The sequence below is a fragment of the Leucopleurus acutus genome, assembly GCF_964270905.1.
Source record: "Leucopleurus acutus genome assembly, chromosome: 14".
Lineage (NCBI taxonomy): Eukaryota > Metazoa > Chordata > Mammalia > Artiodactyla > Delphinidae > Leucopleurus > Leucopleurus acutus.
In genome coordinates, this window is record NC_139156.1 from 48137073 (window position 1) to 48161898 (window position 24826).

At 38.9% G+C, this 24826-nt stretch overlaps 2 protein-coding genes across 3 annotated transcripts in view; one reads left to right on the plus strand and one right to left on the minus strand.

Annotated features, from left to right (window-relative positions):
• Nucleotides 1–3325, minus strand: part of SHLD2 (shieldin complex subunit 2) — a 103572-nt gene extending 100247 nt beyond the window's left edge. For both annotated transcript variants that reach the window (XM_082854223.1, XM_082854221.1), the window contains exons 1-2: nucleotides 3283–3325; nucleotides 2152–2207 (exon numbers count right to left, since the gene is read on the minus strand). The gene's annotated coding sequence lies outside the window, so the exon portion shown is untranslated. The remainder of the gene's footprint in view (nucleotides 1–2151; nucleotides 2208–3282) is intronic.
• Nucleotides 3326–3573: 248 nt separating this feature from the next.
• The window catches only part of GLUD1 (glutamate dehydrogenase 1), a 40190-nt gene continuing 18937 nt past the window's right edge, over nucleotides 3574–24826 (plus strand). The window contains exons 1-4 of the mRNA XM_082854513.1: nucleotides 3574–4097; nucleotides 19604–19684; nucleotides 20230–20285; nucleotides 21460–21523. Coding sequence (XP_082710639.1) covers nucleotides 3644–4097; nucleotides 19604–19684; nucleotides 20230–20285; nucleotides 21460–21523 — 655 coding nt within the window. The 5' untranslated portion in view covers nucleotides 3574–3643. The remainder of the gene's footprint in view (nucleotides 4098–19603; nucleotides 19685–20229; nucleotides 20286–21459; nucleotides 21524–24826) is intronic.

The following is a 24826-nucleotide window of genomic DNA, read 5'->3' on the forward strand; positions in this document are numbered from 1 at the left end:
TTAGCCATCAAGGAAATGCAAATCAAAACCAAAATGAGTCACCCCTTCACACCAGATAATAATGAGTATTGGGGGGCTGGGATGAACTGGGAGATTGGGACTGACATATATACACTACTATGTGTAAAACAGGTAACTAATGAGAACCTACTGTATAGCACAGGGAACTCTACTCAATGCTCTGTGGTGACCTAAATGGGAAGGAAATCTAAAAAAGAGGGGATATATATATATACGTATGACTGATTCACTTTGCTGTACAGCAGAAACTAACACATTGTAAAGCAACTGTACTCAAAAATCTGCAAAAAAAAAAGTGTTGGGGAGAATACAAAGAAATTAGAATCCTCTGCCTATAGGAATTAAAATGGTCCAGCTTATGTGGAAAACAGCTGGGCATCTCCTCAAAAGATTAAACACAAAAAAAAAAAAATTAAAAAAAAAAAGATTAAACACAGACCCAGCAATTCCACTCTGAAGTGCATATCCAACAGAATTGAAAACATCCATCTCAACAAAAACCTGTACAAGAACATTCATAATAGCATTATTCACAATACCCCAAAAGTGGAAACAACCAAATGTCCATCAAAGATGAATAGATTAAAAAAAGAGGGCTACAGCCATACAATGAACACTATTCAGCCATTAAAAGAAAAGAAATATTGATACAGGCTACAACGCGGATGAATCTTTAAAACATACACTAAGTGAAAGAAGCCAGTCATGAAGAACTATATTTTTTTAATTTATTTTTTAAATTTTTTTTACATCTTTATTGGAGTATAATTGCTTTACAATGGTGTGTTAGTTTCTGTTTTATAACAAAGTGAATCAGTTATACATATACATATGTTCCCATATAGAACCATATATTGATTGCATGATTCCAGTTAAACAAAATGTCCAGAACAGACAAATCTAGAGACAGAAAGTAGAAAGTATGTATTACCTTTCCAAATTAAATTATTTTGAAAACAACAATGTTGTTCCTGTATTTATATGCTGTCTTTCTAAATCCTAAAATAATTATAAAATATTTTTAAAAGCACTTGAAAGCACAAACGCATGCTATGAATCAAAGGGAAAAGACCTGGAATTTTGAAACAGCTAAGGAAAACTCATAAACCTTAAAGGCAGAAAACCAGTTGTCTTTTTTGAATGCTATCAAATGACCAAAATTCCCTTCAAGTTAAATTCTAGCCTCCTTTTGTTTTGTTTTGTTTTTTAATTTTTATTTATTTTTTATACAGCAGGTTCTTATTAGTTGTCTATTTTATACATATTAGTGTATACATGTCAATCCCAATCTAGTCTCCTTTTGAACTGAAAATTATTATCAATAAACTTTAATTTACAAAGTATCTGTATATTTTATAAAGGAATCATCAGTGTAAAGCTGAAACTTGCTAGACTTTACATCACAGTAAATAATTTTAAACTAAATGCAACAAACACTTAAAATATTTCTTGGAATAACAGAAACAGCATAACTTCGAGTCAGATACACGGTGTGAATCTTAGCGTGCTATTTACCATCTAGGTGATCATCAACAATTTGCTTGGTTTCTGTGAGCCTCAGTTCACCCTCCAGATAAATCAGGAATTATAATACCTACTTCAGAATGAAAAGAAACATTCCAACTACTTACTAAATGGGAAGGTGGGGGTCAGGACAGAGTTTGGATTATTCCACTCTTTTTAAAAAATCTATCTATACAATTTGAATTTTTTTTTACAACTTGTAAATAATTTAAAAACATAATGATTTTAAAAACTAAAAAATCTACTTTTAGAGGTTCTTTTAGAGATATTTCGTAAAACATCTACACATAGGAGACTCTCAGTTAAAATTTCCTCTTTCCTTCCATAGCCTTTCTACCTTCTTGAATTCAGGTGAACAAAACTGGGAAGAAGCAAAGTTAAACATTTATTTTTCTGAAGGCTATAGTTATCAAGAAAGAGATAAACAAGGGCAATAAAACTAAGCTTTTAAACCACTTTCCTCAAAACATACCTAAGAATTTAATCTGAAGGGGAAAAATTTCCACGTTCACTGATTCTAATCACTTTATTCTGATACTTTGTATTTGCTTGTTGTTGTTTTTGCAATATAAAATAATACTATCAAGTGAAAAGGAAATTTAGTACCTTAATCATTTGACCAACAAGACAAATTCAGGATTCAGTCCAGAGAATAGTTATCACTGAAAAACACAATACAAATATAATGACTATCATTTATCTAGCAAATAAGATAATACAAAAAAAAAAAGATAAGCTCCGCCTTTTTTGCTTTGACAGCACACTGAATAGATTAATGTAATTTAGCTCATTTAGGTTATCACCTTATACTGTACATAATACTGTGAGAATTAAAACATTCTCTTCCATATGCTAATAGATGAATAAAGTGAATGTCAGGAAGCAAAATCGTTTTGCAGGTCAAAAAAGTGCCATTTTAAAATCACGAAAGTACACTGGGACCGCTAAAGCTGGTTATGCGGTCTTTGATAGCTTGTCTTAAAAACTGAGTCATTAGACTTTTCCAAGCATCTAATGTATAACTTGAGCATTTCTCATCAAGTATGTGTAAGTACATAATTAAACCCTCATGTCCCTTAACGTTTACAAATCCTATTCTGGACCATTAATACATATACTACTGAGAAACAATATCCAGGAGTTATTATCGCATTTCTACAGTGTCCTTGTTTTTAGACTATTTCAAGAACGTCTCTCTGAAATGGGGAAGCACACTCAGTAAATTTCAGAAAGATACAACGATTTGTATCAAATTTGTATTTGATACAACATAACTATTTCATCTCAACCTCATTGAGTGGTTGAATGGAACAAAATTAAAAACTTAAAGTGGTGAAAGCCAATAGGTAAGGGATTCCCCAGCTCTCAGGCTTTCTCCCTTCCACTTCCTGCAAGCCACTTCAAAACTCCAACTCCGATGACAAGAGTTCTTCGAAGTCCCAGCGGATAAAGCCAAGCTCTTAGCCCGGCCTCCAAACGCTGCTTCTCCGGGCCGCCCCAAGACAGATACAAGGGTGACAGGATGGCTGCCCCGCGCCCCAGGGCGCGCGGGCGGAAAGGAGGGACACCCGTGACTCATTCGCCCTCGGCCCACCGCCAGACCGCACCACCTTCACCCGCGCGCGGTCTCGGGACCGGACTCTCAGCGCCCCCCAGAGGCGGGTGGGCCCCTTCCCCAAGAAGGTCCCCTCCCCCGGCAAAACAGCCCCCCGGACCAGGCCCGGGGCGCGTACAAACCTGAGACACCTGCTCCCCGCAAATCCCGGAAGCTTGCTGGGTGCCTCGCCCCGCCCCTCACCCTGCGAGCATGCGCACCAGGACGGCCCACGCCTGCGCGCCCCCGAGAGCCCCCGCCGGCGCACGCCGCCGACCCGGCTCCCTGGGCGGCGCGCGCCCCCGCCCTGCAAAGCACAGGCGACGTTGGCCCACTGCACCCTAAGTCCGTCCTCCCGTTAGGCGGCGAGCGCCGGAGGGGAGGGGACAGCCAGGAAGGCAGGAAGCTACAGCTTAAAAGGGCAGCCCGCGCGGGGCCCTTCCTCCCTCTGTCCGTCCCCGGGCCTGTGAGAGCGCCTGCCTCTGCGGCCTCCGTCCTGCCGACATGTACCGGTGCCTGGGTGAAGCGCTGCTGCTGTCCCGCGTCGGGCCCGCAGCCCTAGGCTCGGCGGCGGCCGACTCGGCCGCGCTGCTGGGCCGGGCCCGCGGGCAGCCCGCCACAGCCGCCGCCACCCCGCAGCCGGGGCTCGCGCCGCCCGGCCGGCGACAGTACAGCGAGGCGGCGGCCGACCGCGAGGACGACCCCAACTTCTTCAAGATGGTGGAGGGCTTCTTCGACCGCGGCGCCAGCATCGTGGAGGACAAGCTGGTGGAGGACCTCAAGATCCGGGAGAGCGAGGAGCAGAAGCGGAACCGGGTGCGTGGCATCCTGCGGATCATCAAGCCCTGCAACCATGTGCTGAGTCTGTCCTTCCCCATCCGGCGCGACGACGGCTCCTGGGAGGTCATCGAGGGCTACCGGGCCCAGCACAGCCAGCACCGCACGCCCTGCAAGGGAGGTGAGCCCCTCGCGCCCTGTCCCGCGGCCCTGCCCCGCCCCGCCCGGCCTCCTGCCTCCTGCCTCCTGCCTCCTGCCTCCTGCCTCCGGGTCACGGCTCGACTCAGCCCCGGCGGGCACTGTCCACCTCCCACGTTCCCCGCTCCCCGCTCCCTCCCAGCCCCGGCCTGGGATGTGTCAGGCTCTGGTGGATAGTGAATTTTCCGCCCTATCCCCACCACGTAGTTGGTCCTTCCCCCGCGAGCCGTCATCCCCGGCTTATGCTTGTTGATGCTGTATGCAGAAGACACTGCCACCGCTCTTTTGATCCTAGCGACTGTGACAAACAGGGTGGGTCTTGACGGAAATCACTTGTAGAAAAGGAAATGACCGGCCCATCAGATTGTGCCTCTACAAGATTTTGTGGGCTTCTATGACTCAGGCGAACGCAAACCACAAAATAATTGTTTTCGGATTTTTTCCCTCTTTGTACAACAGTGACAGATGATACAGGAACATACAAAATGAATTGCCTTTTAAGTTTGAAATTCAGAGTTTTACTAACCAGATGAATTTATTAATTATACTTCGATATTTTATTAAATTACTTTCCTACTCTGGCAGCTTCAGTTTTGCACACACATAAAAAGGTAATACATGAGCAGTGTAACACCTGACAAACACCAGGCATCCTGACAGTAAATCTAAAGGGTGTAGACTGCAGGACGGCCCGCCAGCCAATGGAATGAAATAGCCCTGTGGGTGTGTACTGGTTCAGGCTAGCACCAGATTTGAGCTTGAGGAAAAGATAAAGTGCTTGAAGAAAGGGGATGAGTCGGTTAAAATTTGATAGTCACTAAGTTATCCTGTAGTTTAAATTTTTGAATGTCTGTAGATTTGGCTTCTTCTGCAGTCAGATTGCTTTCTTTGAGCAAATAAAGGCTCCCCCGCTACTTTCCCCCCTTAAAATCGCACAATGCATCTTTAATAGTGCTTAAAAGTAACGTGGCAAAACCATTTTTTTCTATTAAAAAATTATGTAGAATAAAGAGCCTGAGGAGGTACAGTCTAGCTGGAGGTTGCTTGGCTAATAAGCACAGAGGATGTTGGGCTAGACCCTTTGTCTCTGTAAATCTGGTCCAGTGTTCTATTATACCAGCTGACTTCTAAGGATGATTTTTAGAAATCTCTCTAGCAGAAAAATTTGAGCCCTGCTGGCATTCTTAGCCCAGGAACAAAGGTTGCTTCAAACTGCAAAGGTAAATGATTTACCTCTACTACCTGCTAAATTTGCATTGACCCCACCCACTTCTAGGACTTAACCTTTAGAGCTTAATTATCCTCTAGCTCTCAGTTTCCTCTTCTAAAACCACCTTTTGAACCACTTTGACCTCTGGTTTCCCTTTCCAGCTCCAATACTACATAAAACATACACACTGTCCATCTACAGCACCTTCTTCCTATCCACTCCCTTATTCTCTAAACCAAGAATACAAGTTCAAGCTCCCAAGAAAATCAAAGATGATGGAAGAAGAGGCAAAGTTAGCAAATATTAAATTGCAGTGTTTCTTTAGAGGACATCGAGTTTATATACTATCTTATTGGCAGTATTTTCCAGTTGCTTAAAAGGTATGCAGGGAAACCAGTATATTTGTTTTTCTGCAGGATCTGACTTCGTTTCCTTGAAGTTCTTTATATTATTCTGTTCTTTCTATGCCAGGCCCTCTCCTATCATGAGTCACAACTCCACAGACTCAATAAAGCAACTAAAGTTTGACCTAATTTGTTAGTCCTCTTCCTCTTGCCACAGCAGTTTTATACCAAAATAATAATAAACCTAGCAACAAATTGCATCAGCTATAGAAAGCACTGTTACTGTAACACTTGTTCCTACTAGAACGTAAGATACAATTCTCTGTTCTATTTATCCCATTTACAAGAAGGCTTGCTAGTGAAAGCACTACTAAATCCCAGCATATTAACAGAGAAACGGAAGTGCAACTAATAAATAGTAGCAAGCATTGCAAGATAATATGAAAGAAAATCAGCCAATATAAAGTGATAAATTTATTATCTTAAGAAATTTGAAAGACTTTATGGAGAGAAAGGATGGGGGAGGATCAGATAGCTATGCAGGCTCTTCATATTTTGGGGTGCTTAAGATAATGAACAGGGTGATGATGAATAGATGATCAGCAAAATGGGGGTACTGTAGACATCCATGCTTTGCTTTCATGACACTCTGGGATTTTCCTACCCATTTATCACCCCCATCTTGTTGCAGAGAATGTATATTCCAAGAGGGACTTATTTTCAGTGGGTTTTTTTCCCTCTAATTAAACAGTACAAGAAAGTTGTTAACCTCCTTGGTCTCACTCTTGTTTTAGAATATTAGGTGACTGAGATTTTTTTAAATGCTTTGGAGAAGCCATGTGAACTTACCCTCCTAAGCACACTCTTCTCTCCCCATCCTAACTCAACTGCCTTCTTGACCAACTTCTTTGGGTTGACGGGGGACCCTTGTCTGCTCCGCATCATCCTTTTCCCAACCCTCAGCTTTCTAATCTTTCATCAAGAGCAACCTTTAACCTGAGTTTTCCAACATAAAATTCTCAAGGTTGTAGCAAAGCAACAATCTAATTTATAATATGGGTAAGGGAAACAGGTGGTTTTAAGACCTGAGGGTGGCTGATGTGTACTTTATACTGAGTAAATATTTAATAAGTAAATATTTAATAATACTGTTTTCGTGCTTCTCTTTTCCCACATAACCATATTTAAATGAACGCAATAGATTTGCATCTGTTAAGGATTTGCAAAAGAGTGTGCTTCATGCTCTGAAAGGAAGTTTTAAGGGAGGCCTTAAAAATATTTTCAGCAAAGATGAATCTTCTGGGAATTTGCTTTAAGAAGACTTTCAAAGGTTCTTATGTGTTTGAAAACATTATCAGTGATTATTCCTGTTAACTTTTTCAGAATAAATTCTCTGTATTTTATTGGCCCTGGTTCGACCTGAGATTAATATACCTTTTTAGAAGGAAATTTATTATTTAACTCACTGGGGGAGAAGTAGAGAGATTGATGATAGCAATTCATTGATGTAGGAGTCAATTTACTTTCTATTCCCTCCTGTCCTCCCATCCTCCACCCCCCTCAGGTCTTCAGATTAAAAATGTTGAGTCCAAATTTCCTGTGACTGATTTTTCCTCTTAGAACTTTCTAAAATTATCATTTAAATAAAGTTGATGGAATCCTGATGCACTGACCTAAATCTTTCATTTAACTGCAAATATCAGCACCACCACCCCAAAAAAAAAGTGTACCTTATGTTGACCCATTGACTTGTTTTTAAGAGCCAAAATGCAAAAAAAGAAACAGTAGGAGGTAGATGGTCTTTGTTCTTGTCTTTGGGCGGCAGGATACAGGGGTTGGGGGCAGGGCAGCCAGCTAAGGGTTGGAGTCAGTACAGTACTGAAGTTCCCCTCGGCCTTTGGGATCTAAGTTTGTGGTAAATGGTTGTGCTTTTTGAGAAAACACTAGAAAGTACTGATACTGTGGTTTTTGTTTTTTTAACATCTTTATTGGAGTATAATTGCTTTACAGTGGTGTGTTAGTTTCCACTTTATAACAAAGTAAATCAGTTATACACATACATATGTTCCCATATCTCTTCCCTCTTGCGTCTCCCTCCTTCCCACCTCTCTAGGTAGTCACAAAGCACCGAGCTGATCTCCCTGTGCTACGCGGCTGCTTCCCACTAGCTATCTATTTTACGTTTGGTAGTATATATATGTCCATGCTACTCTCTCACTTTGTCACAGCTTACCCTTCCTCCTCCCCATATCCTCAAGTCCATTCTCTAGTAGGTCTCTGATACTGGTTTTAAATGAGACATCCTCTGCTTTCACTGGAAAAAAAATGTTTCTTACTTATTTCTCCTATGCTGAATTGACAACCATCAAAACGGGTAACTTTGAATAAATTCACACTGTCTGATATTTTTAGAATGTGAGTATGTGTCTTCATCTGCTGCCACAAGGTACATGTAGTCTTTGTATATAAATTTAACTCAACCTGGAAGTTCAGTTAGAACACAGGTAGTTTATGTCTTCTACCCTCTAGCCCTTAGCCTTGAGTTATTGTTGTTTTTAATACTTTTTTAGTTAAATATGAATTGCGTTGCTGTTATAAAGGTCTTCTTATTTCATGGGAGCCAAATGCCCTCCCCGAAAATACTAGGGAACGAAGAGCTACGATAATGGTGGAGACCTGTAAGCCAGGTTGTCCTTCAGTCTTCCTGTCACTTTGTGTGAATCCCTCTAGCTAGTTTGCTTTGGCAGTAAAAACCCCATTTGCAGGAAGACAAACACTTACTGCTCACTTAATATGCAAAGGACACTTTTCAGGAATTGGGGCATCAAAAATTGGAGGACAAACACCAGTAGTATGTATCAAACTCCAGATAAACTGACAATGTTTAAATTTCTAAGAAATGACTTAGATTTTATAACTTATACAGTGGGAAGAATCTAGGTTTAGATTGTTGGTGATAATTTAGATTGCTTGGGAAAATTGTTTCTTATCCAATTATGTTAAAGATACTGAGGGCTTTGCCAACAACCAATAATAATTAGGTTGTTATAATGTAAATAATAAAGGAAAAAACCTTTAATATCACTTTAATGAAGCACATTGATTCATAAATGGCCCATAATTGCTCTACCCAACAAACCCCTGTTAAAATACATACGTATGAATCAAATGTTCTAATAATAGTGAAAGTTATAAAATGAAGCAGCTCTACTCCCAATCCGTTCCTACAAGATAACCGTGAACAGTCTTAAGTCCACAGCTATTATCTAAAACTGACCTAGCTATCTAGATGAATCAGTGTTTTCCCCTTTCCAGAGGCAGAAAATAATGCAGATTGAAGTACTCACTATCAAGACTGAAATGTTAATGTATGAAATACTACTGATAAAGGCAGGACAGGTTTTATGAAGGGCAAGAAGACAATCTGGGAGAGGGCTGCTCAAGACATTTTTAGTTACCTTTCAAAAGGCAGCTGTACCTGGGAGAGTCTGCCTTCACAAAGGTCAACTGGCAAAACAAGGGATAGCAATAATAGCATTTATTGAACTCTTACGTGTACACCAGGCATTTTGCTAAGAGCTTTTCGTGCATCACTGCTTTGATTCCTCAGAACAACCTCATGAATGCACTGTTGACCCAGATTTTCAGATGCAGATACTAAGGCTGAAGAGTGAGGTCTCCCTTGGCAGGGTTACACAGCAGTAAGTAGTAGGGTTGGGTTCAGGCTCCAGCCATCTGATTCCAGCACCCACCTTCTTAGTCATTGTCTGGATTTATTCATGTAAAAAGTTACAAATTGTATCATGGGGTAAGCACTGATTGAGAATCATGTCATGCCATCAACACAATGATTCCTACTACTTTGGATCATTTGAAATTTATTGATAGCTATTAGAAGACCTAACTTCTTGCTAGAAAATAAATAGCGTTCACAGGTGATGACTTTACCAGTCCCTTTTTTTGTAATTACTTAGGCAATGAAGGAACATTTTAAAGAGTTTTCCGTTGAAAGAGGTTTCAAGAACTTTGGTGTTTAAACAGTTTATGTCGGCCAGAAAAACTCATTTCTCCACCAGAGTGTTATTTCATGTATCTTTATGGGTCTTCAGTGCGAAAATTCTTTTAGCACTTTGCAATATGTTCATTCTTTAGAGTTAGTCAAAATTTATTACTACTCAGGTCACTAATTTTTTTTTTTTTTTTTTTTTGCGGTACGCGGGCCTCTCACTGCTGTGGCCTCTCCCGTTGCGGAGCACAGGCTCCGGACGCGCAGGCTCAGCGGCCATGGCTCACGGGCCCAGCCGCTCTGCGGCATGTGGGATCTTCCCAGACCGGAGCACGAACCCGTGTCTCCTGCATTGGCAGGCGGACTCTCAGCCACTGCGCCACCAGGGAAGCCCAGGTCACTAATTTTTAAATGGCTTTCTTCTGGGTATCTCTTCCTAAAAACTAAGAAAAGCCTTTGTTTATCATGAATTGCTGTTCTCTTGATTGTTCTTGGAGAAAGTCTTTCAGACCTTCTAATTTTTCTAAATTGCTGCTTGGCTAGAGGAAAATGTGAAAGATGACACAAATGAAAATTATAAAGGTTGATTTTCCTTTCCTGGAACCAGTCACTAAGTGACACAGTTGGAAGCACACTGGATAATATGTTACTGCAATAGGAGTTCAAGGAAGATGCCCAGGAAAGACCATCTTGATTTGGAAGTAGGGAAGGCTGGTTAGGAGTTAGACTGGGGAAAGGTCATTTCAGATAGATATGTCGTAGAGGGGGTGGCATCAGCTCAGGCAGGAGGTGGGACTGTGTGTTGGGGTCATGAGGACAGAATATGTTTGTAAATAGTGAAAAGTAAGGTTTTATGGAATAATAAATATTTATGTGGTTTCTGCCTGCAGTTCCTAATACAGAGCTCCTAAAATCCTTGTAATTTCCTTAGTGATAGGGGTTCTGGGAGTATCCATTGTTCTAATATTTGGCCTTTGACTCCAGTTGCTCACACGGAGCCCCTGAAACCCTTGTAATTTCCTGAGTTATGGGGGGTCGTAGAGAGTTCCTAAATCCCTTGGAATTTCCTGGGTGATAAGAGCACCTTTTGTTCTAATGAGGCAACTCTTGATGGGCTCCTGGTTAGCTTCAGGATTCCCCTACAGGTAGAATATATGGAATAGGGAGCCAAACATGTAACTCTCATCTGAGACACTGGTAGAAAAACTGGTATCAGGGAAAGAAGTGTTACTAGGAAAGAGGATTGAATTTTGAAAATAAAGGGAATCTGGTGTAAAATGATCCTTAGGAAAAATGGAGATACAGGCGTATGTTTTTCTCAATCTTACCCTTGCAAAAAAAACAGTGTGGTGCCTGTCCCTACCTTGTCTCCCATATCCCTATAATTCTTCTCGTCCTCTCTTAAGATCCCTCTCAGATATCACCTAGACTTGTAAATAATAGATATGAAACTAGATATCTGAAATTTTGAGCCTTTACCTCTTTGAACCGTTTTATAACAAATTGTTGTCTTTTACTAAGTGCTATCCACTTTATATTCACCAATTTTACTAACATCATTTCCAGGACCTGTTTGGTATGAAGATATGACTAAGCTTAGTGTTATCAGAATAAGGAATCTATAAAACAAAAATTAACAGAATCCCCCTTTTAATTCATATTCTTTCCTCCATCCATCGGGCAGTAAGTTAAATACTTAAACACAAAACAACTCTATGTTCTGTAGATATGTATGTACATAAATGCAGGGAAATGACTTGGAAGGCTATATACATTTAAGTTGCCAGGAATAGTCACCCGTAAGGGCTGGGGTCATAAGTGGTAATCAGGAGACATCAGCTTTTTCTGTATTTGAATTTTGAAAACATGCGTATGTGTTACATAATCTTGAAATTTTAATGGAAAGAAGAGATATATTTTTCATTTCGTTTTTCCAACAGCAGCTAAACATGTGCTTCCCAGAAAGCTTAGTTTTGTCTTTTCAAAATGCTTAAAATAAAGATTTTGATAATGGGTTAAGACTGTAAAGTGTTCCCTGCCTTCTTAAAAGGAACAGTACATGGATACTGTCAAGCAGTCTTTAGTTTCTGTACTAAATGCTCTTTCCTGGAGCTGAAGGAATTTTTGTGAGACTTCTAGTATTTGCATAGTCATTACTTGCTGGTGGGTAGGTACTGGTTCCTCACTGCTTCTTTCCCTCCTCTCCTCATTTTTAATTAAGTTATGCTCTTCTATTGCGAGTTAGGGAATATTAAGTGAGAAAATAGGTTCTAATGAGTAAATGGCAAGTGTATTAGTGCATGAATTTTAAGAGTTCTAAGTCCTCTTTGCCTTTCTGGGGTTCTGTACTTGTGGTAGAACTCTTGGTTATTGAGTAAATAGTTTCTGAAAAGAGACAATACAGTTGGAAATTGAATTTCTGGTCAGTAAATCAAAGCCTGTTAAAAGATCCAGGTTCAAGTAACTTTTAAAACCCCATTTGAATTTTCATGAATGTGTTTAGTTAATGATTCATCATAAAAAACAATGGTGACTTAGTCGCTAGGAGCTTTTTTGTATGTTTTTGGGTTTGAGTCAGCTAGCAAGAGGGAGAAAAATTCAAGCTACTCAGTTGTGTTTTTCACTGCATCTTTTTCAGAGTAATCAGCTGATGTGTTTTCTTTATCACCATAGCAACTTAGTCAGTTTTTGCTTTTGATTTTTTTTTTCCTCCTAGAAAAACTTACTGTACACCAATCTTAGGCTCTTGAGGGTAGTAAGGAAAATATTTGGGAATTAAGTTAAAAGGCTGAGAAATGTTTTGTGCTGTGTATAGTTTGCAGAGGTCTGCATTTCATTAATGTTCTTTTGAAACATCTGATTATCAGTTAGCTCAAAATAACTATATGTTAAGTTAATTTATCTGGAGAATCAAAGGTATGATTTCAAAGTTCTATCACCAATCTTTCCTCCAACTTTATCAAGTTTGATAAATAATAAACATTGTCATGGGTGGTGTTTCTTTAGTTTCCTCTGGTGAGCTGAAAGCACAGATTACTCTTTCAGCCGTGGTCCTTGAGTTTAGACCCCGTTTATTTCTTTTCTTTTTTATTTTTTATTTTATATTGGAGTATGGCTGATTTACAATGTTGTGTTAGTTTCAGGTGTACAGCAAAGTGATTCAGTCATACATATACATATTTCTATTCTTTTTCAGATTCTTTCCCAGATAGGTTATTACAGAGTATTGAGTAGTGTGTAAATGTTAATCCCAACCTCCAGACCCCATTTATAATGACATCAGACCTGTGGTCCACATCTGTATAATCACCCAGTTCCCAGCCAGGGACTTGTGCTTTCCATTGGAAGCATCTACCTCCATTATTACATCTGTCGTTCAAAGATTCTGTTGATCTCTTCCCAAACAGTAGCAATGCTAGTGTCAGCGTAGGCTCTAAGACTTTAGGACACCGAAAAACTATAATATACTTTTCTCCATTTTTGTAATAAAAGTTGTTCCTTCTAGTTTCTGTCCCTGTGCCCCATCCAATCCCTGTTGGTCTTGCTTACCTTTAGCCTTCTGTGTCACAGAAAAGAGGGAAAGAAAGGCTTGGTTTTATAAAAAGTGAGAATATTCATACTGCAAATAAGGTCCTTCTTGCTTCATTTTGGTTTAAAATGTTTTAAGTTTTTTTTTGTTTTCTTTTATGTATGTGGGTATTTGGCTTTATTGAACGACTTTGTCTTCATATTTACTATTCTTGCTATACAGTAGGCATTCAAAAATGCTAGGTTTTCCCCTTCTTTCAGAACTTCAAAGTATATGTCACATCATTTTGTCCTTCATGTACACCAATTGTGCTAATATCTCCTTATCCACTGAATTTACAAATTTATTGGAGAATATTGTCTTTTTTGCAGTCATATTCTTAGCATTCATTAGAATTTGGTAAAGAATTTTCAGGTGGCAGTATATTTTTAGTAATTATCTTTGGTTTCCAGTCACAGAGGAAGAAGAGTAACTAGCCTTCCCTTGGGTGTGGGTAATTCCTGTATTACTGGAGTCTGTACTAGTATATCTGCCAAATTCCACACGTAAAAACATTCACGTATCACTAATTAGAAAGTTAAAAATGAAAGCATGTCTTCTTTAGCCTAGGCATCCCCTGCATTTATTTCTAGGTCTCTCACCCTTATCAGTTACAGGGCTTATTCCCCTGACTCCACTACTTTCCTTATAGTGGTCCCTTGCCTCAATTCACTAGAAGTCTTCATTGGTTCCTAGCCTGCAGAAAATGCCTGTGGAGTGAGGTGATTTATGTAACTACTACTCTTCAGTGTCTTGCAGTTGAGCTCTCTAAATGGGTGTGGCTAGGAAAGAAAATTTCACTTTACAAACAGGAATTCCTGGGTGCCATCCAGTGGAAACATGTTTTTTGTTACATGCAGTTTCTGACTCATAGCATTCCAGGACTTCTGCAATAAAGTAGACTTTGTTTACACTGTTTTGTAGAAGGAGGGGCCTGGTTTCTAATGAGCATTTAAGTCTAGAACATTAGGATTGCTGTCTGATTTATGAGTGTTAGTATTTCAAGCTGTTTTTCGTTTCCCACTGAACGCATTAGTTATAAGCACTGGGTAAGGGAAAGTAACTTTTCCCCCACTTAAGAAAGCAAGGAAAATTAATGTAACTTAGTGACTATTTCCATAGACTCTAAAAGCACAATGAAAAAAGTGCTTCAACTGTAATAGGAAAAATGCTGATTCTTAATAGAGCACTATTTTACCACCTCCACGAATTTGTCTTGAGAAGTAATAAAATCAAAGTTTATTGAGCTGTTTGTTTAAAATCCTATCCATTTAAATTTTTAAAAACTACATTTCTTTGTTATTTGCTACTACATTGCAGTACTTATAATAGCAGTGAAAATAGTTGAGATTGAAGTATTGACCACATGCAGACACCGTGCCAGCTGCCTCAAACACATTATCCCAAGCAATTCTGGCATGAAGCCTAAGAGCATTGTTTGCACCTCCCCAGGTGAGCAAGTGCAGATGCCCACAGCAGTTGCTATTGGGGTGAATTCACTTAGTTAGGAAATGCTGGGCACTGCACCCAACCCAGCTCCCTGGCCTAGCATAGTTTCCACTAAATAATATGCCTAAGTAATGCCTATTCACTAAGTGACAATTTGTATAAACACATTTTAGTATTTAAACAATTCTTTAACTTAACCAAGGAGATAAAAAACCTATACTCTGAAAACTTAAAGACATTATTGAAGGAAATTGAAGATACAAAGAAATGGAAAAATATCCTGTGTTCATAGATAGGAAGAATTCATAATATTAAAATGCCTGTACTACTCAAAGCAATCAACAGGTTTTATGCAATCCCTATCAAAATCTCATAACAGGACTTCCCTGATGGCGCAGTGGTTAAAAATCCACCTGCCAATGCAGGGTACACGGGTTTGAGCCCTGGTCCAGGAAGATTCAACATGCTGCAGAGCAACTAAGCCCGTGCGCCACAACTACTGAGCCTGCGCTCTAGAGCCCACAAGGCACAACTACCGAGCCCACGTGCCACAACTACCGAAGCCTGCGCATCTAGAGCCAATGCTCCACAACAAGAGAAGCCACCACAATGAGAAGCCCGCACACTGCAATGAAGAGTAGCCCCCACTCGATGCAACTAGAGAAAAGCCTGTGCGCAGCAATGAAGACCCAGTTCAGCCAAAAATTAAAAAAAAATCTCATAACAATTTTTCACAGAACTAGAACAAATAATCCTAAAATTTATATGGAACCACAAAAGATCCTGAATAGCCAAAACTGTCTTGAGAAAAAAGAACAAAGCTGGAGGTATCATACTCCCTGACTTCCGACTATACTACAAAGCTACAGTAATTAAAACAGTATAGTACTTACACAAAAACAGACACATTGATCAGTGGAACAGAATAGAGAGCCATAAAGAAACCCACACACTATGGTCAATTAATCTACAACAAAGGAGGCAAGAATATACAATTGAGAAAAGGTAGTCTTTTCAATAAGTGGTGCTGGGAAAACTGGGCAGCTACATGTAAAAGAATGAAATGAGAACATTTTCTCATGCTATACAAAATAATGGATTATACAAAAATAAACTCAATGGATTAAAGACCTAAAGATAAGACCAGAAACCATAAAACTTTTAGAAGAAAACATAGGCAGAACACTCTTTGATATAAATCATAGCAACATTTTTTTTTGATCTGTCTCCTAAGGCAAAGGAAACAAGCAAAAATAAACAAATGGGACCTAATTAAACTGTAAAGTGTTTGCATAGCAAAGGAAACCATCGACAAAATGAAAAGACAACCTACCGAGTGGGAGAAAATATTCACAAGTGGTATGACTGATAAGGGGTTAAATATCCAAAGTATATAAACACCTCATGCAACTCAATACCAGAAAAACAACCTGATTAAAAAATGGACAGAAGACCACAAATAAAAAATGTTGGTGAGGATATAGAGAAAAGGGAACGCTAGTAGAGTTGGTGGGAGTGTATAAAATTGGTGCAGCCAATTTATGGAAAACTGTGGCGGTTCCTCAAAAGAAGTAAAGATAGAACTACCATAGGATCCAGCAGTTCCATTCCTGGGTAAATATCCGAAGAAAATGAAAATACTAATTCGAAAAGATACATGCACCTCAGTGTTTAGAGCAGCATTACTTGCAATAGCCAAGATATGGAGGCACTCTAAGTGTCCAAGAAATGAGCAGATAAAGATGTATATATATATAATTTTTATATATTATATATAGTTATGTATATAACTATATATAATATAAAAATGAATGCGGGGCTTCCCTGGTGGAGCAGTGGTTGAGAGTCCGCCTGCCGATGGAGGGGACATGGGTTCGTGCCCCAGTCCGGGAAGATCCTACATGCCGCGGAGCGGCTGGGCCCGTGAGCCGTGGCCACTGAGCCTGCACGTCCGGAGCCTGTGCTCTGCAACGGGAGAGGCCACAGCAGTGAGAGGCCCGCGTATCGCAAAAAAAAAAAAAAAAAATGAATGCTACTCAGCCCTAAAAAAGAATGAAATTTTTCTGTTTGCAACCACATGAATGGACCTGGAAGGTATAATGCTTAGTAAAATAAATAAGAGACAAATACTGTATGTTATCACTCATATGTAGAAACTAAAAAATAAATAGGGACTTCCCTGGTGGCACAGTTGGGAATCCGCCTGCCAGTGCTGAGGACACGGGTTCGATAAATTAATTAATTTTTTAAAAATAAAATTAAATAAATGGATTAATTTCACAAACATATTCATAGATATAGAGAACAATAGTGGTTACCAGGAGGGAGGGGCAAGTTAGGGGTAGGGGATTAAGAGGTACAAACTACTGTGTATAAAATAAGCTACAAGAATATATTGTGCAGCACAGGGAATATAGCCAACATTTTATAATAACTTTTTGTTTTTTGGCTGCATTGGGTCTTTGTTGCTGCGCACGGGCTTTCTCTAGTTGCAGCGAGCAGGGGCTACCCATTGTTGCGGTGCTCGGGCTTCTCACTGCGGTGGCTTCTCTTGTTGCAGTGCCCGGGCTCTAGGTGTGCGGGCTTCAGTAGTTGTGGAGCATGGGCTCAGTAGTTGTAGCCCTCGGGCTCTAGAGCGCAGGCTTAGAAGTTGTGGCGCACAGGCTTAGTTGCTCCGTGGCATGTGTGATCTTCCCCGGACCAGGGCTCAAACCTGTGTCTCCTGCATTGGCAGGAGGATTCTTAACCACTGCGCCACCAGGGAAGTCCCTGTAATAACTTTAAATAGAGTATAATCTATAAAAGTAGTGAATTACTATGTTGTATACCTGAATACTTCAATTTAAAATTTTTTTAATTAAACAATTTTTGTTGACAGTGTTTGGTCTTAATATTACTTACAAATTTTGGATTTTTTTTTTTTTCTGGAATAGTTTTTAGGACCTGGTACTTTTGCTTTTTAGTGCTTTTTATTCCATAATATGCACAGGCACTGACTTACATGTATGTCAAAATTTTAACATGGATTCTGTCTTTCTACCTTAAGTTTTAAGAGTCAAGAAATAGTCATATTTATTCCACATGTATTTGAGTGCCTAATACACGCAAATTTTCTGTGTTAGGCACCAAGAATTAGTAGACAAAAGAAAGTCTACCTTCATGGTGCTAATTTGCTGGGGTGGGGGTGGGTGGTGGTGGAAGCTGGAGAGTAAACAAACATAAAGTCAATTTAAAGTAAATAGGGGCTGGAGAGTGGGGATGAGGAAGAAGTGCTATTTTAAATTATTTTAAAAGGGGTGGTCAGGGAGGGCCTCTCAGAATGAAGGTTTTTAATAAAGACCTGAACAAAATGAGGAAGCAAGCTTATAGCAACAGGTATCTGCTATATGCAAAAAAAAAAACCCCAAAACGCTGTCATTTCTCATTCTAAAATTTTAATAACAATTTATTCCACAAATAATCTGAGAACCCATTATATGCAAGATACAGTTTTCTAAGAGCTTGCTTTTCTAAATATATTCATTTTATTTTTCTGATAGGACAAAGAAATATGTTCAGTTTCAGAATTTGCTCTTTATGATCATGTACTGACAGATGAAATTCTCTTGAAACGTGTTGTTTATATTCAGGTAGGTGTTTTCTGAAACATCCAAGAAGCCAGCTTTTTTAAATGACTAAGGGAGTTTTCTCAAACTGCTGGTCCATGAGAATACTGTGTATTTCTATCTGAAAAATATTTATTTTTTGATTCTTTTATTCCCAGAATCCTTTAAGAGGTGTCCCTGGGCCCCCATACTTGTGACTCAGTGTCAGGGAGCCCCAAGCAGTGTGCAAAACATCAGCCTCACTCAGGCCTTCTTCCTTGGGGTTGAGAAGCAGTAGACTAAAAGGATGAGAGGTGGCTTAACCCTGCAAAACTTGTAAGGGTTATTGACTAAGACCCCCAAAACCAAAGTAGTGGGCATAGCCGCTTTCTGTGTCCCCTCTACCAAACATCTAGTTTGGTAGAGGATTGGGGGCATTAAGACTCCGAGTTGCCTGTCTGCTTGGCTACCTCCCATCCTTACAGAAGAGTGAAGGGAATTGCTCATTTCCAGGAAGGAGAGATGACTTTGTCAAGCTTTTCACTTCTTGGTTGAAAGAGGCTGGCAGTGGGTGAAGGGAGTTACAGGTAAGGATCTCTTTGGTTATACCCCATTGAAGCCAAAACCTCTATTTAGACATCTGATATTCAAGTTGAAACTGTCAAGCCTGTTAACTGTCCATTTGCCTATAGCAAAATTCTTGAACTCTCTGCTACCAGGTCACCTAAAGCAAAAAGTAAAAGAAAGAAAAGCCTCCATGGAGTTACTTGTCTCCCTGAAAGGGTAAAAATCATTCATTTGAAGGTAATTTTTGTCTGTGAAATCATATTTACTGTTATTTCCCACTGGGTTGTAAGTCCCTGAAGGACAGGGCTATCTTATCTCGAAATCCCCAGAAACCCTACTTGATGCTACTCATACCAGAAAGCAAACACTGAACTTCACCAATCTTATTCTCTTAAATATGAAAATACTTGAATCAAATTCAGTGCTCATTCTGTCGCTCTTTCTGGGTATCTAATTAGCAGCTTTTTTCCTACTGACTTTTTTTTTTTCTGGCCAAGCCACACAGCATGTGGGATCTTAGTTCCCCAACCAGGGATCAAACCCGAGCCCCCCTGCAGTGGAAGCATGGAATCTTAACCACTGGACCACCAGGGAAGTCCCCCTATTGACTCTTTAGTCATAAGCTACTTTAGGTGTTCTTGAAAATAACCATAAAAAGTGTGGACATTTTCAATTTCTAGAATTCTTTTTCCAACATGCCAGAAGGATGTTCTAAATATATCCCCTTCTTTCTCACCCCCCTCTTTTTTTTAAACCGCCAGGTATCCGTTACAGCACTGATGTGAGTGTAGATGAAGTAAAAGCTCTGGCTTCTCTGATGACATATAAGTGTGCAGTGGTTGGTAAGTGGTCTCCTTTTGCTGCTACCTAATAAAAACTCTTTGGGGAAATATGTTTGCATACAAGGTTACTTTTAAGATGTTAGAGAAATATACCTCATCAGAAGTGGGGGTTTTTTGTTTTTGTTTTAGGTTGCACAGTTTGACATATCATTTTTCAATTAGTCTTAATTAAGATTTAGTCTTTTTTTTTTTAATGGGGAACTTTATAGGAACTAATTGAATTTTCCTTAAGTGTAGATCTTTGTTTAAATCCCTTTCTATACTCTGTAAATAAGACCAAATCAGTAATAAGGAAAATAAATATGCCATTACATTTTAGAAATAGTAAAGCACACTGATTAAATATGCATTGTAATTTGCCTAGTCTAGTATTCTCTTCACTAGAATTTTAAGGTACAACATTTTAGAAGAGATTGTGGGTTTATTTATTGAATTTTCTGAAACTAAAGCTAAAAGTATCACACTTTTATAATATTACACAGTGCTTTCTGCCTTTTTAATTCTTTTAGCCTTTATATGGAATAACTTTCAGACTTCTCTTTCAGATGTGCCATTTGGGGGTGCCAAAGCTGGTGTTAAGATCAATCCCAAGAACTATACCGTAAGTATCAAAGTGACATTAGTGCACATGGTGCATTTACAAAGGACTTGAAATTACTGGACTTCTGTGTATCCCCTGTACCAGTGAGATTAATGGTTCCTATTGCTTTTATAAATTTATTTATTTATTTTTGGCTGTGTTGGGTCTTTGTTGCTGCGCGTGGGCTTTCTCTAGTTGTGGTGAGCAGGGGCTACTCTTCGTTGCGGTGCATGGGCTTCTCATTGCAGTGGCTTCTCTTGTTGCGGAGCACAGGCTCTAAGTGCACGGGCTTCAGTAGTTGTGGCTCGTGGGCTCTAGAGCACAGGCTCAGTAGTTGTGGCGCACGGTCTTAGTTGCTATGCGGCATGTGGGATCTTCCCGGACCAGGGCTCAAACCCGTGTACCCTGCATTGGCAGGCAGATTCTTAACCACTGCGCCACCAGGGAAGTCATCCTATTGCTTTTAAAAGGAATGGAAAAACAAGCAAATAATTAACTCATTGAGTGTTTTGCCATATGAAAGGTCACCTACTTACATCAATGTCCTTTTTCATTTCCTTACTTGGTTAAAATGTAATTAATTAGTATACCTTCATATTCTTAAGCATTTATATTCATGCGTGTTATATACGACTATAATATAAATGTATTCTATATATAAATATTATCATATACTATATATAACTGTGCTCTGAGGTTTTTATGTTGGGATCCTAAGGTTCTAGTGACATATCTTAACTAGTTTGGTAAAAATTTTATTATTTATCCTATCAATTCCAAGTTAATTTAAGCTGCTAATTAACCTCTGTATTAAGTTAAATAAATTATGTGAATAAATATCTGTATACGAACAATATATATGATTTTATTTTTTAAATTTGCAATTTAAATGAAAATACACCATAAGGATTGCTCATAAGATCCTATATTAATACAAGGAGAACAAGTTTGAGCCTTAGCGCTACTATCTGTTCCTTACGTAACCTAATTTCTGGTCTCTCAAATTTAAAATTTAATTTCCGTTTAAAATGGAAATACCTACTTTATGAATTGCTCTGAAGATTACACAAGAAGATATATGAAAATATCCTATAAGTAGAAAATAGGATGCAACTATTAGTTATCTCCACAAGTGGTTTTTCTATCAAAAATTATTTTTTCATTATTGTTTGTGTTTCACCTTTTTCCTTTATAGGATAATGAATTGGAAAAGATCACAAGGAGGTTCACCATGGAGCTGGCAAAGAAGGGCTTTATTGGTATGTATTGCCATGTAGATTTACACAGAGTGGGAACATCTAAAAAGTAATTGTCTTAATTTAAACTCCTGCTTTTGTCTATACATAGAGAGACTTGTCCTCTTACTTTGAGAAATTGGGTTCTGTGTTAAACATGGTGAACATACCTGGGCCTGTGACCAGTAGAGGTCACTTCCACCTCTTCTCCTTGTACAGACATAATAAAGGTTTTTGATCAGTGTAACAGCATTGAACAACAAGCACAATCACAATTGTGACATCCAAAAAGATTTTAGGAACTAAATAATGCCTGCATTATAAACAGTTTTTAATATGCAAAAAGCAGTTTTGCAATAGTAATCCTGTTGCGAAAGCAGTGAGAAAACTGATGCTGTTTGGAATTGGAGGCTTAAGCAGGCCTTTCCCTTCAAAGCAGTGGGCACAGGCTGGGAGTGTGGAGGCTCATGCTGATTGATACTCACTGTGACATCACTGGCTGATTTTAAGGATTCCTGGGGCTCCTAATGTTTGTTACTCGGACTAAATTTCTGAGGGTACTGATCTTCATTTTCTTGATTTTCTATCGTACTATTATCTATGTCATATGTTATTTTGTGTATGAGATGTCAATATTCTTTTCTGTAATATATAATTATTATTTAATCTTTAAATTTCAAGCAAATTGTCTATTTATTTTCTTGTCCTAGAAAGATTCTGATTTGTTTTAAAAAAATAAAATCATTTAATAGAATTTTGCCCCTTTAACAATAGTTAAAACTAAGAAGACTGACTAAAATAGGAAAGAAAATCTACTTTTTGTTTTCCTGTCCCTCTTGTTTTCCTTCCCCAGTATTCTTCTCACTGTTGACAAGTTCCTGTGAACTTAATATATCCTTATTTTGAAATCTGCCCCTTTTAAGTAACACTAGAACTTTACTAGATTTGTCCTGTCTTTTATAATTTAAAAGGCATTTGGATTCTTGGCATGCATCCTCCCTGGCACTGCCGTGAGCTGTACTTACACAGTCATTGTACAGGGGTAGCACTAGTTAATGAGATAACTACCTCCTTCACAGAACTATCTACTGATTCTGATAGACTTCATAATTTTTTATATCATAACTTAGCTTAAACTCTTAGCTTAAATCTCAAACGTATTTAATAGTCTTGAGTGGTTTCAGACTTTATTCAGTTGTATTTATTGTCCATATATAGAGGATATCCAGCTTAATTTTCTCTATATTGACAAGAACCTTGTAATTGCAAAGGTTAAAAAGTGATTCATTGAAACACCGAAAGCTTAAATATTAGCAATTTGACTTTTTTGCTTATGTGCAAAAGCCACCATGCAGCTAAACTGACATCTGGGCCCAGAAAGCTTTGTAGCATAAGGGAATGCAGTTGGCATTCTTTCCCTCTCTAGGGCACAGAACTACTCCGGAGCAAACCTTTGGAACTGACGTCATTTCGGTTATTTTCTCACTTCCCTTTCCACAGAGTTTCAGGTTATGAGTTAGACCTGAATCTGGGTCCTGGTTCTGTCACTTCGTGTGAGTTTAAGGTCAGCTTTTCAATTTCTGCAAAAAGAGTCAGCTCTGGTTTTGTTAGGGCTTGCTTTGATTCTGTAGACCTGTTTGTAGAGTGTTGCCATCTTAACCTTTTTATTTTTAATTTTGTTTTATTTTTTATACAGTAGGCTCTCATTAGTTATCTATTTTATACATAGTAGTGTATATATAGTGTATTTTATACATTAGTGTATACATGTCAATCCCAGTCTCCCAGTTCATCCCACCACCCACCCCCCTACGTTCCCCCCTCAACAATGCCACTTTTCATCCAAGGGAGAACATTCATACCTTATTCTATTTTCCACTTTAAACTAGTCCATGAACACTGAATGCCTTTCCGTTTGTTTTTGTTTTTAAACATACATTTTATTTATTTATTTATTTGGGGTTTTTTATTTATATATTTTTGGCTGTGTTGGGTCTTCATTGCTGCGCGCGGGCTTTCTCTAGTTGCGGCGAGCGGGGGCTGCTCTTGGTTTCGGTACGCGGGCTTCAGTAGTTGTGGCTTGTGTGTACAGGTCTCACACTACTTTTGTTAAGTTTATTCATAAGTATTTTATTCATTCTGATACTGTTCTAAGAGATATTAGTCTGCCGTATTCTTTTCTTAAGAAGTCTTTGATAGCAGGATAATACTAACCTCATAGAATGAGTTGAGAAGTAGTCCTTCCTTTTTCTTTCTCTCTTCTTTTTTAGTTTGTGCAAGGGTGTTAATTCTGTTATGTGAGTTTTGATACCACCTTTGTAAACTGTGAAATTCCCTTTTCATCCACTATATCTCTATGCACCAAAATTACCCTTTTAGCTTTACCCCTACATTCATGTTCTGTGAAAGCAGTTGCTTTTTTCAGCCAATTTTTTATCCTATTTATACCGTTTCGGGATTGAGTGATGGCATTTTAACTTTCCTAAGGGTAGTTACCTGTTTTTAAAAGGATGGACTTTCACACCTGTAGGTATTTGAGAATTTACCTGTAATCCAGGAATTGCTTGTAATCTGTACATCCCTATACATTGATTTTGTATGGAGTAGAAAACTCACAAGCCTAATAATATTTTGTGATTTTGCTTTGGGTAGGGGGAGCTATCTGACTTCAGCATATCTAGAATAATAATTGTTTTTGAAAAACAATTTATCATTATACGTTTTTGATTTACAAACTGCATACCTCAAACTTGCCCTTCTCCAAATAGAATTGTTATTTGAGGCAACAAGTTTATTTAACACTTGGTGTTGCTGAAAACAAGCATAAATACTTTTGTAGATACCTCTAAAGAGATGTGGGAGCAATTTGTCATTTATACCTTAGGAGAAAAGCGATATGATTAAATATACTTGTATTACCCTCCAGTTGAGGTATGTCACTGTAAAGGAATGGGAATTGTAGCCAGTGGAACAGTAGAGCCCTTTTGTCAGAGGATGAGGCTAGGATATGGCATTAACTGTTCCAAGCAGGAAAGTTGTATGGGGTGAGGGTGGATTGGGGGAAGTTAGACTTCTTGATATTTGTAAGACGCCTAAGGAAAAGAGTACCACATAGAAGAGTTACAAGTTGGGTACGGAATGGGGAGCAAGAGTGTAAAAAACAGAACTTTGACCATTTCAAAGTTGTCTTACACCAATCCCGTATCATCACATCACAACTTGTATCAAGAAGTACATATGTAGGGCCTGGGCGCCTAAAATGTAGAAGAATATTAGAATGGACCTTATTCTGTTGATTATAAGTACTAATTATAGGAAGAACTCAAG